Below are 16,154 nucleotides of genomic sequence, written 5' to 3'. Positions count from 1 at the left end.
GGGGTTGCCTGATTGCATCATCGCAGAGCGAAGCAGTGCCTCAGGTTATAAATAGAATGACGTAACTCAGACTCCACCCCTTACTAGTAGAATACTTGAGGGTCTGGTCTGTACTATAAAACACGCGGGTGATGCAATGCACCGGCGAGAACTGAAACTTTCACATTCGTAAAGATACTAATAGAAGCCGGAATCCAGCATAAATCACTTGATTATCTTAAGGTAAGTGATAGTTTTATATATTTTTCATACAGTGTAAGCGATGAATGTGGATATAAACTTAAGACTATTTTGTCATTTAAAAGTTGACATTTTTAGTAGACAAGCCTCTTATAGGTCACTTAGAATTAACTTAGAAGTCACTTTGAATTTTCTTTGTTTAAATGTGTAGCGTTTAGCATTATTGAAATATATTTCATAAACTTAAATATGGCTTTCAGTTTTTTTTTCGGTAACAGTAGTATTCATGTGATTCATGTGATATAATTTGTTTATGGTGCAATAATTGTTAAAACGGTCTGCATTTGAATTGAGTAAATTCAACTGTTAACTATCCAAAAGAGCGGAGTATCTTACATTCCTTGTTTTCTTCGAGTTGTTTTGAAGTACGTGTTGTAAATATCGGGGTCATATAACCAAACAACTCCAGTAGACAGGTTTCTGTTCTTACCCGTCACATAGCTGGTTTTAATGTTGTAAATTTTTTTTAATATAAAATGTTATTAAAAGTTTTATTTATATTTTTGTGTAGTTATAATTTTTACATGTGTTTACTGTGATTATTGTGACAGTTGTGCAAAGTTTTATTTAATAACTTTTAAACCGTTTCAGAATGATGCTTCAGCATACTGGTTTGGGAATTAATCCTTCAGAGATCAGCGCCTCGGCTCTGGTGCCATGTCTGTCCCCACCGGGTTCACTTACACTAGACGACTTCACGCATTTCAGTCCGCTGGTCAAGGAGGAGCTGCGGTACACCATACAGAACAAGCGTCTCTCCAGCGGTACAAGTTCGAGCACTACAGACTGTGGCAACTACAGCTCAGAAAGAAACTCTGAGCCATCCACAAAAAAAGAGGTAGGGTATGTGTAGACGATATCTTTATACAGTTACACTCATTAATTTCACAATTTATGATAGTCAACAAAAAACTAACACTATAACTAAAATAATTTTAATTAATTAGTAAATTAATTTTTCCAAAGCTCAAGAATTCACTTTCATTTAGTAACAGTAATGAAACTAAAAGTAAAACTTTTTTTTTTTTAATTCAGTAACTACTTTACACTGACAAGGGTTGCTTAAAGTTCAGCAGAACCACTAAGCACAAAGTGGGAATACACTCCACACATGCTTAACTATTGCAAGGCATCTGCCTACTTGATTACTCACTTACACACTGCATCTAAAAAAGACAAAGGCAAATTAACCGATTGGCATGTATTTGAAAAAATACCCAAACATGCCCAACTCCTCACAGATAGTGACCTTAGTGACTTAAGGCAAGAATTAAAACTAGGACTCAATCTGTCCTTTTATCTGTTGCATCACCATGTTACCTTAAAGCTAACTTTTAGTCTAAAAATAAACACAGTAAAAACTAAAGCAAAGCTGACAAAATGTATTATATTTTCTAAATACCTTGTTACTGTTTTTTTTACCATAGCTTTTCACAGAGGAACATAGTCGCAGGAAAAGAAGAAGGGAAAGAAACAAGATTGCTGCTGCCAAATGCAGGAACAAGAAGAAGGAAAAGACAGATGGTTTACAAAAAGTAAGTTTTTTGTGGGCTATTGAATGATCAAATGCTGTTCATAAATACAGAGAATGCTTTGAAATTAATGTTAATGCACGGGACAGTGGTAGTAGGTACAGCGTTGGGCTATTGAACAGAGGTGGTGGGTTTAAACCCCAGCTCTGCTCTGCAGTTACTGCTGGGCCCTTGATCAAGGCCCTTAACCCTCTCAGCTCTAGGGACTCAAATGTGAAAAAAGTATTTCATATACATATGACTAGTAAATAATAACTGACAAAGCCATTCCATTCCTTTCCAGGAGTCAGAAAAACTGGAGTGTATAAATGCTGAGTTGAAGGCACAGATTGAGGAGCTGAAGAACCAGAAGCAGCAGCTGGTCTACATGCTCAACCTGCATCGACCTACATGCATTGTTCGAGCACAGAATGGACAGACTCCAGAGGATGAGAGGAATCTTTTTATTCAGCAGATTAAAGAGACTACACTGCAGTGTATGAACCTTAGCACTTCTGAACTGACAAATTTTACTGTACCAACTACTTGTAGCCAATGTTAAGGCAATGCTTTGACAGCTTCAAATCAAGCTTTCAGTAAGTTTCTGCCAAAGAGCATTGTAGGAATTTTGTATTCTATATTGGTCAATAGACTGGGTATAAGTAAGCAATTGGTAAAGCACTAATGTTGAATGTCATTTGATGTTTTGTTTTATATGTTATTTAAAACTGTGTAATTCTGAATAATGAACTTATGCTGTGTCTCAGTGCACCCTACCAAGTCGATCAAAGAGGCAACTGATGTAAATCAAAATTTTTACATTCAGTAAGATGTCAGTTATTGTTAGTGGGGTCTCTGATTAGTACTGCTGTTATGTGAAAAAGCAACTGTAATATTTGTGTTACTATGTTAATGTAGTGAACAACGTGTTGTGGACAAGTGTTTTTACTATAGCCTTATTTGACTACTTATAGTCCTTAGTAAAAGTTTGGACACCCCTGGTCAAATTCCATGTTTTGCTCATTTTCAAAGCAAAAATAAGTTTCTTATCATCTACAGGGAAACTTATTGCATAATTACTATTTATTTGTAAAAGAAAACAGATTGAAAAGCAAATTTACCAAATAATTAGAAGCTGGTAAAATGCAAAGAAAGTACTATATGTGAATTTATTCCCTTTAGATAATGGGTTTACTTATTTAGAATTCAAAATGAACATAACATGGAATTTGACCACGTGTCCACTTAAAACTGTATATCTAATACAGCTGCATAAGACTTTAATCTTTAGTGACTGAAGAATGAAGACAGCTAAGATGCTGTGAAATTGTGTAGCTTCTGCTTTGTTCAATGTATTTATATTTACAGTATGTATATATATATATATATATATATCAGCTACACAAAAACAAAACTACTACTGCTGCTACACCAATTCTCAGGTCATGTATGATGTATTACAGAAAACTCAGACAAAACAAGGAAATAGAAGTAATGTGGACTTTGTGTTAACTGTTTAATGACTTGCTGCTTGAAGATTTGAAGGAAATATCACATTGCATAAAGGTCAGTGTGTTCTTTTGAACTTCCACAGAGTTGATCATCTCAAAAATATGTTTGTTACACTGCTGTAGGTGTGTGGTCTGGGTAGGCCTGATGTTTAGCCATATTTTGTGTCTTGATATGTGCCACTGTATTTTTATACCTAGGTGTACAATCTCACCACATATACAGAGTAAAAAATATTGTGATTATAGTCTTATCACTGGTAATACTGTTGAAATCTGTGGTACAGAAATCTGTGGTGTTTGACCACCATTCCCCAACATGAAACTCGGAGGTTGTTTTTTTGTCCTTCAAAAAGGACAGTAGAAAATGGGGAATCATTTTAGAATAAAAGGTTTATGTATTTATTTAAGTTGGATGCGAGACGCAGGCGTCAACAACTTTTCATTTATTTTAGAGTCATACAATTTAATGTAGTACTATGACTTAAAGTATGTACGATATAATTTTGTTATAATTCATCAGCCATGTTTTATCACTTTAAACTATTTAAATGCACTTAAGAGTTAGATGTTTGGTAAATGTAAATAAATTATGATGCACTGATTTAATGACTAATGTGGATTGATTTTGTTTTTGGCACTTAATAAAGTACTTTGCACTTAAAAATCTTGGATGGCACGTTTGTTATTGTAGTGATACAGACTGGTACGTTTAAATCTGTCTTAGTGTGTTATATCTAATTATTATAATAACAATAAGTACATTAACAAATACCTACAATCATCAAAAATATAACACTTCCATAGTATACGTTTTGCAAATACATTATATACACAATACAAAATTGTTTTCAATTAAATTTAACTTACCTAATTTTTGAAAACTTTGGAACAGTTGGTAAAATTCAAATAAGATAGTAAAATCTTACAAGTGTATCTTACAGGTATTAAATTAAAGCAGTACAAAACACTATTGTTTAACTTATTTTTATATAGTTTAATTTAGTTTAATTAGTTTAAAGGGCTAACACTTGTTTAACTTTTTTGCTTACACTTACCCAATTTTTGAATCAAATACAAGACAAGTTTTCACTTTGGCGGAGGCTATTATGTCAACAACGCCCATAAAATGATGCCAACTTCTCTGAGCCACCAGTTTTGGAACTTTTCACAGGTTAACAGGTAAATAAGTAATATGTAACGTTATCATAATGAAGCATAAACAAAAGGATCTGTGGTTTACAAGGGTGAAGGTTCAACACCTGCATAGGTGAATGGTTAACAGTTATGGATAATATAACTAATAGAAGAACTATTTAAGTTCTGTTATTGGCTATACACTCTTTCCAATATGTGTGCAGTTGTCAGCTGCTTATTGTGCACCAGGCAGCAGGGAAGTCTCACAAAGGTCTACCACATACAGAGAGCCTCAACCAGACACAGTCGTCGCATTTACAGCGGCAATGAGAAAATACTTCATTCAACTTTTCCTCCATCAGACATGGTCTGTTAAAGGCCTGGTCAGGTCAGTTCCACTGCTGAGATCTGTTTGAAGCAAGCAGTGGTCAAATACACTAGTGGTGAGTATCTTAGACCACTGCACTACTTAATTTACGTCTAAACTGATAAATATGTTTAGCATAATTGAAGCTCAGAAGCACACTAGTAGATTTAAGCTTATAGAAGGAGTACACTGTACTTGCATCCACTAAAAATAATTTAATTTGTGATTACATTAAATTTTTTCCCCAAAACCAAATGGCCGTGTGTAAAAATAACCCTGTTCTAACTAAATATTACTTACATTTTTTCAGCAATGCGAGGTACGCTAAATAATGTCAACAATTATCACAAATACAACAATCAAAAGAAACTGTTGCATGCTTGCAACACAGTACCTATGGAAAAGCTGCAAATAACACTGTGAATGTTAAAAACCTTTTAAATAATGCTCTGTGAATTAATAAGTGGAAAGAGGATTCTGAAACTGATGCAGTAAGCTAACACAGTTTTCCACAATAGTATCATACCAAATGTGGTGATAGTGGAATGGTATAAGAAAGCTTTGTTGCTTTTGGGCCTGGGTTACTTGCCATAATCAACAGAACCATCTTAATGGGGTTTAGATCAGTCGATGGTTAGGCCACTCTGACACCTAAATTTAGTTTCTGCTCTTTAGCATTTACTATTCAAAGCACTGGAGCATGTCCACCACTGAATGACTCAAAAGAAACTAAATTTAGGTATCAGAGTGGCCTAATCATAGTTCTGACCTAAATCTCGTTGATATGCCCCACTGAGATTAGCTGGGTCAAAATTTCACAATAATGTAAAGGTCATTTACTTGAAGTGTTTTCTTAAAGTTGTTGCTGTTAAAGGTGGCACAACCATTTTTAAGTTTAATGGGGCAATTACTTTTGATGGTGTTGCATAAGCATAATCATCAATTACAAAAGTAATACAAAAAGTTTAATCGTTTTATTTGTTAAGTTTTACTTCTCATGTTCTTCCTGTGTTATGTTTTTATATTTGTATTAGGATCTAAAGCTCTTTATTGTGACAAATGTGCAAAAAATGGAGGAATTCAGATAGAGGAATTCAATTATTATATCACAGCACTATACATAAATTGTGCCATTCTAGCATTGACAACTACAGTTAACACAATTTTGTACTTTTAGTCTAAAATGCACACAAAAGAATTTCATTTCAACACACTTTTAGTTTAATGCATAATAGTGTACGCAACTTGTTTTAGTAAGCAATTTGTGCATTTCACCTAAAATACTACACTGTCATCAAACAATATGCTAAAGAATGATTCATTTTGGAATGATTATACTGTAGAATTAGAAACAGAAACTAACAGTTTCCAACCAGTCATGAGTTACAAAGTGTAATATGTTCTCTTTTAGAGGAAAATTGTAACTCATATCTAACTGTTTTTTCACAGGACTTAATCAGTAAGGTCAGAGTGCCACTAGCATTTTTAAACATAGTATCAAAACATCTGAGCTTAATTCTGTTTTGCTCAAATAACCTTTTACGGTGCCCTTATTTTAGGGTCTAAAAAAGTTGCAGTAATCACTGAGATAAGCAGAGTAACATAATGCAAATAATGTGAGATATTTTGCTGGCATGGTTTGGGCCCAGTGCTTTGAACCGTCACTAAAACAATACAAATACATTCTGACTAATTATCCAATAATTAATAAACTACAATCCTAATACAGAAAACGTTGGGACAGTATAGAAAATGCAAATAAAAAGCAGTGTTTCTTACATTGACTTTATGTAATTGCAGACAGTGTGAACCCAAGATATTTTATGTTTTGTCTGGTCAACTTTATTTTATTTGTGAATATAAATTCATTCCTGCATTTCCGGCCTACAACACATTCCAAAAAAGTTAGTATGGGGGCAATTTAGTGCTAGTAATGAGGTATAAAATTAATGTTATTTCAAACAGGTGATGTCAACAGGTGATTGTAATCATGGTTTCAAACAAAAGCAGCATCCACTTTGTCTTTGATGAGCAAAGGTGGATAGAGGATCTCCAGTTTGTCAACAGATGTGAAGGAAAACAGTGTTCCTTAAAAAGGATTGAAAGGGATTTGCATATTTCTCCCACTACAGTGCATAGCATGATATCATTAAATGATATAACAACATGGGCAAGGATCACATCGGCAAACCTTTGTCAAGCACTTCAATATGAAGTTACATTGACAAAAGTCACTTGAAATTTTACTGTGCAAAAAAGAGGACTTATGTTAACCATGTCCAGAAGCGGCATCGTGTTCTCTGGGCTCGGAGGCATTTGGTCAGACAAATCAGTATTTCAGATCTTTTTTGGAAGAAATTGACAATGTGTCCAGACCAAAGACGAAAAGGACCATCCAGACTGTTGTCAGCAACAAGTCCAAAAGCCAGGATCTTTCATGGTATGGGGCTGTGTTAGTGCCCTTTACAAAAGTCATTTATACTTTTGTGATGGCAGCATTAATGCAGAAAAGCACATTAGGAAGAAGACTGGCCTGCCTGTTGTCCTGACCTGTCCGCAACAGAGAATGTGTGTAGACTTTCAAAATAAATAATGTGTCAACAACAAGCATGTACTGTTGCTCAACAAGCATGTACTGTTGCACACCTTAAGACGTGTTTGGAAAAAAATGGGTCAAAATAACACCTAAACCACATCACATGGTATCCTCAGTGCCAAAACATTTTTTTAAAGTGAGGCAATGGCAACATTACTAACTGGTAAATGCGTTAAATCCCAACTTCTTTTTTTTGTTGTTTTAGGCCTGAAATGCAGGAATGGATGTATATTAAGAAATGAAATGAAGTTGACAAGGTAAAACATGAAATATCTTGAATTCAAAGTGTTTCCAATAAAATAAAAGTTAAAAAAAATGTTAGGAATGTTACCTTCTCAGACGTCTTGGTACTGAGGAAACCAAGTGATGAAATGTTTTAGGTGTTATTTTGTCCCATTCTTTTGCCAACACGTCTTAAGCTGTGCAACAGTATGGAATTGTTGTTGCCTTTTTCATTTCAAAATTCTCTTTTGGGGTCAGGTTAGGCAATTCATTACCTATACCTTCTTCTTCTGCAACCATGTGCAGCATGTGGTTTTGCATTGTCTTGTTGAAAAATGCATGGACATCCCTGGACAAGATGTCGTCTTAAAGGCAGCATTTGTTGCTTTGAAATCCCAATGTACTTTTCTGCATTAATGCTGCTTTCACATAGGTGTAAAATACCTTTGCCAAGGGCACTGACACATCCCCATACCATGACAGACCCTGGTTTTTGGACTTGTTGCTAATAACAGTCTCGAAGGTCATCCACATGGCATCCATTACCCCAAAACAGATCTGGGATACTGAATTGTCTGACCACAATACATGTTTTACCTGTGTGACCTGTTGACATCACCTGTTTGAAATAAAATAATTATTTATGTATTTATTTTACCTCATTACTAGCCCTACATTTTTTTGGAATGTGTTGCAGACCGGAAATGCAGTAATGGAGGTTTATTAACAAATGAAACAAAAGACAAAACATAAAATATATTGGGTTCATAATGTTTACAATAAAAGAAAAGTCAAAGTAAATGTGAAAAACACTGCATTTTGTTTGTGTTTTACATACTGTCCCAACCTTTTTTATTTAGGGTTGTATTAATGTAGAATTAATGTATTAAAAATCAAATGAAAATCCTATCTGCAAAATGCATACATACACTAAGCCAAATACGTTCAATTACACATGAGGTTATGCAGTAATATAAAATACAAACAATTGCCTTAATTATATTGGGGGAATGCCTCTAAACTCTAATTTTAAAAATCACTGAGCTCCAGAATGGGTGTGCATAAAGTTCATTACCAGCATTTGACACCCTTTATAGACAGCATAATTTCTGAGTACAGTAAATGAATTCATTCCAGGAAGTGTACAAGCTCAGTAAATCTTTTTAGTTCACAAAACTTCCTGTAAAACTTCAGAGAGGTCCAAAATGTCTCTAGATATGTATGGGAAAACAGCAGATATTACCGGGAACCTACCAAACAGGAAGCAAAAAAACTCTGAACACTGTAGAACACCTAACGTTCCCCTCCTATTTTACCAAACAATAGCATTTGCATAGCACACCTTTCAGAAAAAGACTAACTGTTATGGCATAACAGACTGCTATTAGGAATTTTTAAGTGTTTTTTTTTTCTTTTTAGTACATGTTCTTCCTTATATAATGTTGGAGCATGATATATATAAGCTATATTTTTTATGTAAAAATTCCTAGGAGGAAAACAGACTAGCCCTGACCTATCTGTCTGTTTTACCACTGCTTTATCCTGGTCAAGGTTGCGGTTAGTTCGATTCAATGGACGAGATAAAACACCCCAAACAGGACTACAGTTAATCACAGGGCAGACACACACACATTCACACATATACACACACTCTCACACTATGGCCAGTTTTTAGTATCTCCAGTTGACCTGACTGCATGTCTTTGGACTTGTGGGAGGAAACCAGAGCATCCAGAGGAAAAACAGAGAGAACATGAAAACTCCACACAGGACCCTGACCATCTGGCTGGGGAATCAAATCCAGGCCCTTCTTGCTGTGAAATGACAGCGCTACTCACGTGCCACTTGTTGATAGTTAACAATCCATTTACTGGATGCTTTTAAATTTCTTAAATCTGTAGTACAAATCACACCGTGTTTCAGCTTAGACCAATGCAACCCTGACCAGGATAAAACAGATAACAAATGAATGGCACAGTGGGCCTGAAACCAAACAAAATGAAAAGAATTAGACCTTTTTGCTGTGGGGTGACTGTGCTACCCAACAAGCCACTGTGCCGCCTCCACACAAACAGCGACCTGAAAACCAAAGCTAGCTGCTACAGTTATATTCATGCTGAATTACCAAATTTTGGATTCAGTACATAAGTACACCATATGTATAATTTGGTGTAACCAACCTTTAAAACGTCACTATATTTTTCACTGGTGCAGATTTAAAATCAGTTGGTAGTTGTTTTTTTAAATAACCATTTAAAATTTTTTATTTTTAAATAGTAGTACACTCTACCAATCAATATTTTTTTTTTAATCTGAAAAGTCAGGACTTCCACTCGCCACTTTAAACCCTTTTTGTTTTGTTTCTTTCACACCATTCAGGGGCGGCACGGTGGCTAAGTGGGTAGCACTGTCGCCTCACAGCAAGAAGGTCCTAGGTTCGATCCTTTCTGTGTGGAGTTTGCATGTTCTCTCTGTGTCTGTGTGGGTTTCCTCCGGGTTCTCCGGTTTCCTCCCACAGTCCAAAGACATGCAGTTGAGATGAACTGGAGACACTAAATTGTCCACAACTGTGTTTGATATAACCTTGTGAATTGATGAACTTGTAATAAGTGACTACCGTTCCTGTCATGAATGTAACCAAAGTGTAAAACATGACGTTAAAATTCTAATAAACAAACAAACAAACACCATTCAGAGGTAAACTTGCTTGTATGATCATTGTTCTGCTGCATAAAAAACTACACTTGAGCTTTAGGTCACAAACTGATCGGTCAGCATTGTTGTTCAAGATTTTTTGATAGAGAGCAGAATTATGACAGGTCTTGTGGAAGCAAAGCAGCTCCAGACCATCACACTATCACCATGTTGGCTGTTGGTATGATGTTCTTAGGGTGGAATGTGTTAGCTATATGTCAGATCTAACAGGACCCATGTCTTTAAAAAAGGCACACCTTTGACTCATGGGTCCACAGAATTTTATTCCAAAAGTCTTGGGGTTCATCTATATGTTTTTTTGGCAAATGGAAGATGTTTTTTTTTGGTCAACAGTGGTTTGCGCCTTGCAGCTCCCCATTGGATGCCTTTTTGTGTCTTTTTTCAATGTGAAATTGTGTACATTAACCTTATCTGAGGCAAATAAAGCCTGCAGTTCATTAGATGTTTGTCTCTTTTTGTGACCTCCTGAATGAGTCATTGATGTGTTCTTGGTGAATATTTGTTAGGCTGGACACTCCTGGCAAGGCTCTTGACTGTTCCATGTTTTCTTTATTTGTGGATAATGGCTCTCACTGTGGTTCACTGGAGCTGTAGCAATGGCTTTGTAACCCCTTTTCAGACTGGAAGAATCTGTATTTGAATATCTTTAGAACATGGCATCTTGCTGCATTTTAAGACCTTCTAGTCTGCTGTATGTTGTCAGACAGGTTATTTTTAAGCAATGTTTAGACTCAACAGGTCTGGCAATGTCCGAGTGTGGCTGGTGAAACTAAACCCAAGAGTCACGTGAATTTGGTTAACTGGTTGATTCAGTTGCTAAGGGAGAAAATACTTTTCACATAGGGCTAGGTAGGGCTGAACAGATTTTTTTTTCTTTAATTAACAAAATCATTATTAAAAAAAAAGAATTTGGGTTTACTTGTCTTTTCTATGCCTAATATTAAAAGTAGTTTGATGATTTAAAACATAAGGAAATTAAAAGATCAGCAAATACTATTTCACAGGACAGTAATGAACAGTAACAGAAACTTTATTCTATACCAGAAAGTAGAAACTGGACGGAAAGGTTTTACTATTCTACGCCCTTGGATCGCAACACATTATTGGACAGGATGGTGCTAGCGATCAATCCATGCTGCATTCTGTTTAAACATTGCCATCTAGCGGCGATATGGAGACGTTGTATTTTTGTACGTTGTACGTTGTGTTTTATATGTAACTTATATTAAGTAAAATGTACTGTAGAATAATTTAATTAGGTATAGGGAATGTAGGGTTAACCATGTTTTCAAGCAAGTAAAAAAGTGACATTAGGTAGTTAACATTTTCATAAAAGCATTTTTCTTATCAGGGTAAAAAAATGAATGTGTTCTATTTTGAACCCCTGTTTACCTGAGAAAAGCACAAAGAAACGTATGTTACTGTTTTGTGACTGGTTGTTTTGGCTAAAATGTTCCACAATAAGCAGTTGAATTGGCAACCGGTAAATATCATGATTAGGTGTAAAAGAAGGTTTCACCTAAGAAGGGTCAATGTTCACCACATTGTTCCAAATTTTGTGAGAGAACTGATAATTAGTTTGAAATTATTGTTTTTATGTAAGACTGCAAATAGTTTAGGTCTTTCACCATCTACCACACATAATATTATATAAAAATTCAGGAAATCAGGAGAACTATTAGTCCGTAATTGGCAAGTCTGGAAACCACTGTTAAATATGCATGACCTTTGAGCCCTCAGACAACATTGCACGAGTTACAGATGTTACTGTGATAAATATAGCAGACGTGTTCAAGAGTACTTTAAAAAACTGTTGTCATTTAACACAGTTCACCACTGCATCAGAAAATGCAAGCTGAAAATGTATTACACAAAGAGAAAGTCATAAATCAATTCTATGCAAAAAAGCTGGTGAGTTTTCTGTGCCCAAGCTCATCTCAGATGGACCAAAAGACAGTGTAAAAGTAAACTGTGGTTACATGAGTCCATGTTTTAGCTTGTATTTGAGAAACATTGAGTTCTCTATGCCAAAGATGAAAAGGACAGTTAAAGGTACAAAAGCTACCATCTGTCGTGATATGGGGGTGCGTCAGTGGCCACTGCATAGGCAAATTGCATATAAATGGGAAAAACATTGGTGGGGAGGCATAGGATTAGGATTTTAAAAAGATATATGCTACCGTTAAGGTAAAATTTTTTCTACCAAGAATTCCATGGCTAGCAAGACAATGCCAGGCCTTGTTATTCACACACTACAGCACTCGAAAGAGTGGGCAAATGATTAAAAAGGAAAAGGAAAAGTGAGAAAATTGGTAAACATGCCTCTGTCGCAACTTTTATGGAGTGTGTTGCAGGCATCAAATTCCACATTTTAAGTAAATTTAAGTTTATATTTACAAAATATAATTACAATGGCCAGTTTCTTTATACTTTTTAAGACTTTAAGTTTGTACAAACATTCTTTTCAATAGTTTTTTATCTCAATTAACCGAAACTTGCTGCTCGGGTTTGTACTTAGTATTTTCTCTGACGGTAACAACTGTGTCTCTCCCAAAGAAATACCATCACTACAAACCATAGTAAACCATAGGTGAAGTAGTACAGTAAAATAATGTTGCAATGGTAAGATTTGTCTTTCAAATTAAAGTAATGTGTATACGGTATTTTTAATTGAGCGGCCATCACAAAGCTTATCAAATAACTTGTACAATGTAGATATATATTTGTATATGCTACAAAACATATTCAGGCCTTACATGGTAGTGGTTTGGACATATATGCTAAAGATTACAGCAACATAAACTAAACTTGCCAGTTGGCACCAGAACATCACATGTATGGCCATTAAAATGAAGCTAGGCCAACTGTGTTGCTATTAACAGGTCCACAGAAATAACAACAATAGCAAAATGTATTTTAGAAGGTGGGTCTACGTACTTTTGGCTGTGTATTTTTTCATTCGATTAGCACTGCTGAATTTAATTAGTAGCTTTTTGTTTACATTCATGTTTTAATAAATTCATAAATCAAACTAAAGTCGACCAGAACAGTGTCCAATTCTAGATCTTTTCAAATGAGAAGAGAAAACTGGAAGAGAAACAAAGAAGTGTGTATTCCATATTCTTTAAATATGTGTCTGTTTGGGAAGTGATACATTTAAATGCAAATAAAGTTTGGAACCCGTATGTTTTAAATGGGTAAGGGGCAAAGGTACATATATCATTAAAAAACAACAAATACAGTGTATCACAAAAGTGAGTACACCCCTCACATTTCTGCAAATATTTCATTATATCTTTTCATGGGACAACACTATAGACATGAAACTTGAATATAACTTAGAGTAGTCAGTGTACAGCTTGTTTAGCAGTGTAGATTTACTGTCTTCTGAAAATAACTCAACACACAGCCATTAATGTCTAAATAGCTGGCAACATAAGTGAGTACACCCCACAGTGAACATGTCCAAATTGTGCCCAAATGTGTCGTTGTCCCTCCCTGGTGTCATGTGTCAAGGTCCCAGGTGTAAATGGGGAGCAGGGCTGTTAAATTTGGTGTTTTGGGTACAATTCTCTCATACTGGCCACTGGATATTTAACATGGCACCTCATGGCAAAGAACTCTCTGAGGATGTGAGAAATAGAATTGTTGCTCTCCACAAAGATGGCCTGGGCTATAAGAAGATTGCTAACACCCTGAAACTGAGCTACAGCATGGTGGCCAAGGTCATACAGCGGTTTTCCAGGACAGGTTCCACTCGGAACAGGCTTCGCCAGGGTCGACCAAAGAAGTTGAGTCCACGTGTTCGGCGTCATATCCAGAGGTTGGCTTTAAAAAATAGACACATGAGTGCTGCCAGCATTGCTGCAGAGGTTGAAGACGTGGGAGGTCAGCCTGTCAGTGCTCAGACCATACGCCGCACACTGCATCAACTCGGTCTGCATGGTCGTCATCCCAGAAGGAAGCTGACGCACAAGAAAGCCCGCAAACAGTTTGCTGAAGACAAGCAGTCCAAGAACATGGATTACTGGAATGCCCTGTGGTCTGACGAGACCAAGATAAACTTGTTTGGCTCAGATGGTGTCCAGCATGTGTGGCGGCGCCCTGGTGAGAAGTACCAAGACAACTGTATCTTGTCTACAGTCAAGCATGGTGGTGGTAGCATCATGGTCTTGGGCTGCATGAGTGTTGCTGGCACTGGGGAGCTGCAGTTCATTGAGGGAAACATGAATTCCAACATGTACTGTGACATTCTGAAACAGAGCATGATCCCCTCCCTTCGAAAACTGGGCCTCATGGCAGTTTTCCAACAGGATAACGACCCCAAACACAACCTCCAAGATGACAACTGCCTTGCTGAGGAAGCTGAAGGTAAAGGTGATGGACTAAACCCAATTGAGCACCTGTGGCGCATCCTCAAGTGGAAGGTGGAGGAGTTCAAGGTGTCTAACATCCACCAGCTCCGTGATGTCATCATGGAGGAGTGGAAGAGGATTCCAGTAGCAACCTGTGCAGCTCTGGTAAATTCCATGCCCAGGAGGGTTAAGGCAGTGCTGGATAATAATGGTGGTCACACAAAATATTGACACTTTGGGCACAATTTGGACATGTTCACTGTGGGGTGTACTCACTTATGTTGCCAGCCATTTAGACATTAATGGCTGTGTGTTGAGTTATTTTCAGAAGACAGTAAATCTACACTGCTATACAAGTTGTACACTGACTACTCTAAGTTATATCCAAGTTTTATTTCTATAGTGTTGTCCCATGAAAAGATATAATGAAATATTTGCAGAAATGTGAGGGGTGTACTCACTTTTGTGATACACTGTACATTTAAAAAATTACAAAGTTAATGTGGTGTAGGCTGTATTCTACAATAAGACAGAAAAAATAAGATATTTTAGAATCCTTAAGGAAGATGTTTTATGACATTGAGTACAGTTAATACATTTTACTGTAAAGATCCAAAATTGATCAGAGGAAACGGTGGTGGAAAACATTACAGGGCAAATGATGCTATATAGGTTAATTGAGGGTGGTGTCTGTTTATTATTTTATTGTTAATAACAGTAAATTACATTTGCTTTTAAACCATTTATGATATTGGCTAAACACACTAACTTACTGCTATGGAATTATATGTACCTGCTCTTTAAAGGTAACATGATCAGGTAGTGTTATCAGGTAATGCCGAACAAGGACTCTAGAGCTTCAGAATTTCCTCCCACCCTTCCCCCAAAAAATATGGCAGTAGGTGGATTGGCTACTCTTAAGTTGCTCCTACAGTAAGTGTGAATGGGAGAGTGTCTTGTGGTATGTGATAGATTAATGTCCTTTTCAGGGTAAAAAAAAAAAAACATGCTGAGAGAAAAAGAAATATAATCATGACACAAATAACTATTTATAATAAGACTTTGTTGCACTTTTTTAAAGATCATAAAACACAAAACAGTGTATATTTTACAGCCATTAATCTAAGCTATATATACTGTACTTCTCTTTGCATGGCTATCATTAATAATCTATGCATTTATGTAAGCTGAAGTTGTGTAACAAACACACATTTACAAATTATATAACTAAGGAAGAACAGAACCACATTTTTTTTATTTGAAAATTTCTTTTAGAAGAACATATGGTATATGCAGAAAAAATAGGTACATACTCAATGTGATATCATGGTTGACATGAGGTTCCAAAACCTGACAAGGTATTTTTGGTCGGGTTATGCCAAATGTGGAAGTGTTCATTCTCAGGGCACTCTAACTGCAGAGTGGTGTACCAAACAGATGATCAGTGGTTAAGTGGTTTATTAGAAATAGTTTTTATTAGAAATAGTTTTTAAGTTAATTTTA

The 16,154-nt window shown here is 36.0% G+C and overlaps 1 protein-coding gene across 1 annotated transcript; it reads left to right on the top strand.

Annotated features, from left to right (window-relative positions):
- The first annotated feature begins 191 nt into the window (after positions 1-191).
- atf3 (activating transcription factor 3) lies at positions 192-2,335 on the top strand. The gene is made up of 4 exons (XM_063001200.1): positions 192-222; positions 832-1,078; positions 1,668-1,775; positions 2,056-2,335. The coding sequence occupies exons 2-4, from the start codon at positions 833-835 to the stop codon at positions 2,311-2,313; spliced, it is 612 nt and encodes a 203-aa protein (XP_062857270.1). The 5' UTR covers positions 192-222; position 832; the 3' UTR covers positions 2,314-2,335.
- The last annotated feature ends 13,819 nt before the right edge of the window (positions 2,336-16,154 follow it).

The sequence above is a fragment of the Trichomycterus rosablanca genome, chromosome 9 (assembly GCF_030014385.1).
Source record: "Trichomycterus rosablanca isolate fTriRos1 chromosome 9, fTriRos1.hap1, whole genome shotgun sequence".
Taxonomy (NCBI): domain Eukaryota; kingdom Metazoa; phylum Chordata; class Actinopteri; order Siluriformes; family Trichomycteridae; genus Trichomycterus; species Trichomycterus rosablanca.
Note: the sequence above shows the minus strand (reverse complement) of the source record. Positions and strands in the feature narration are given on the sequence as shown.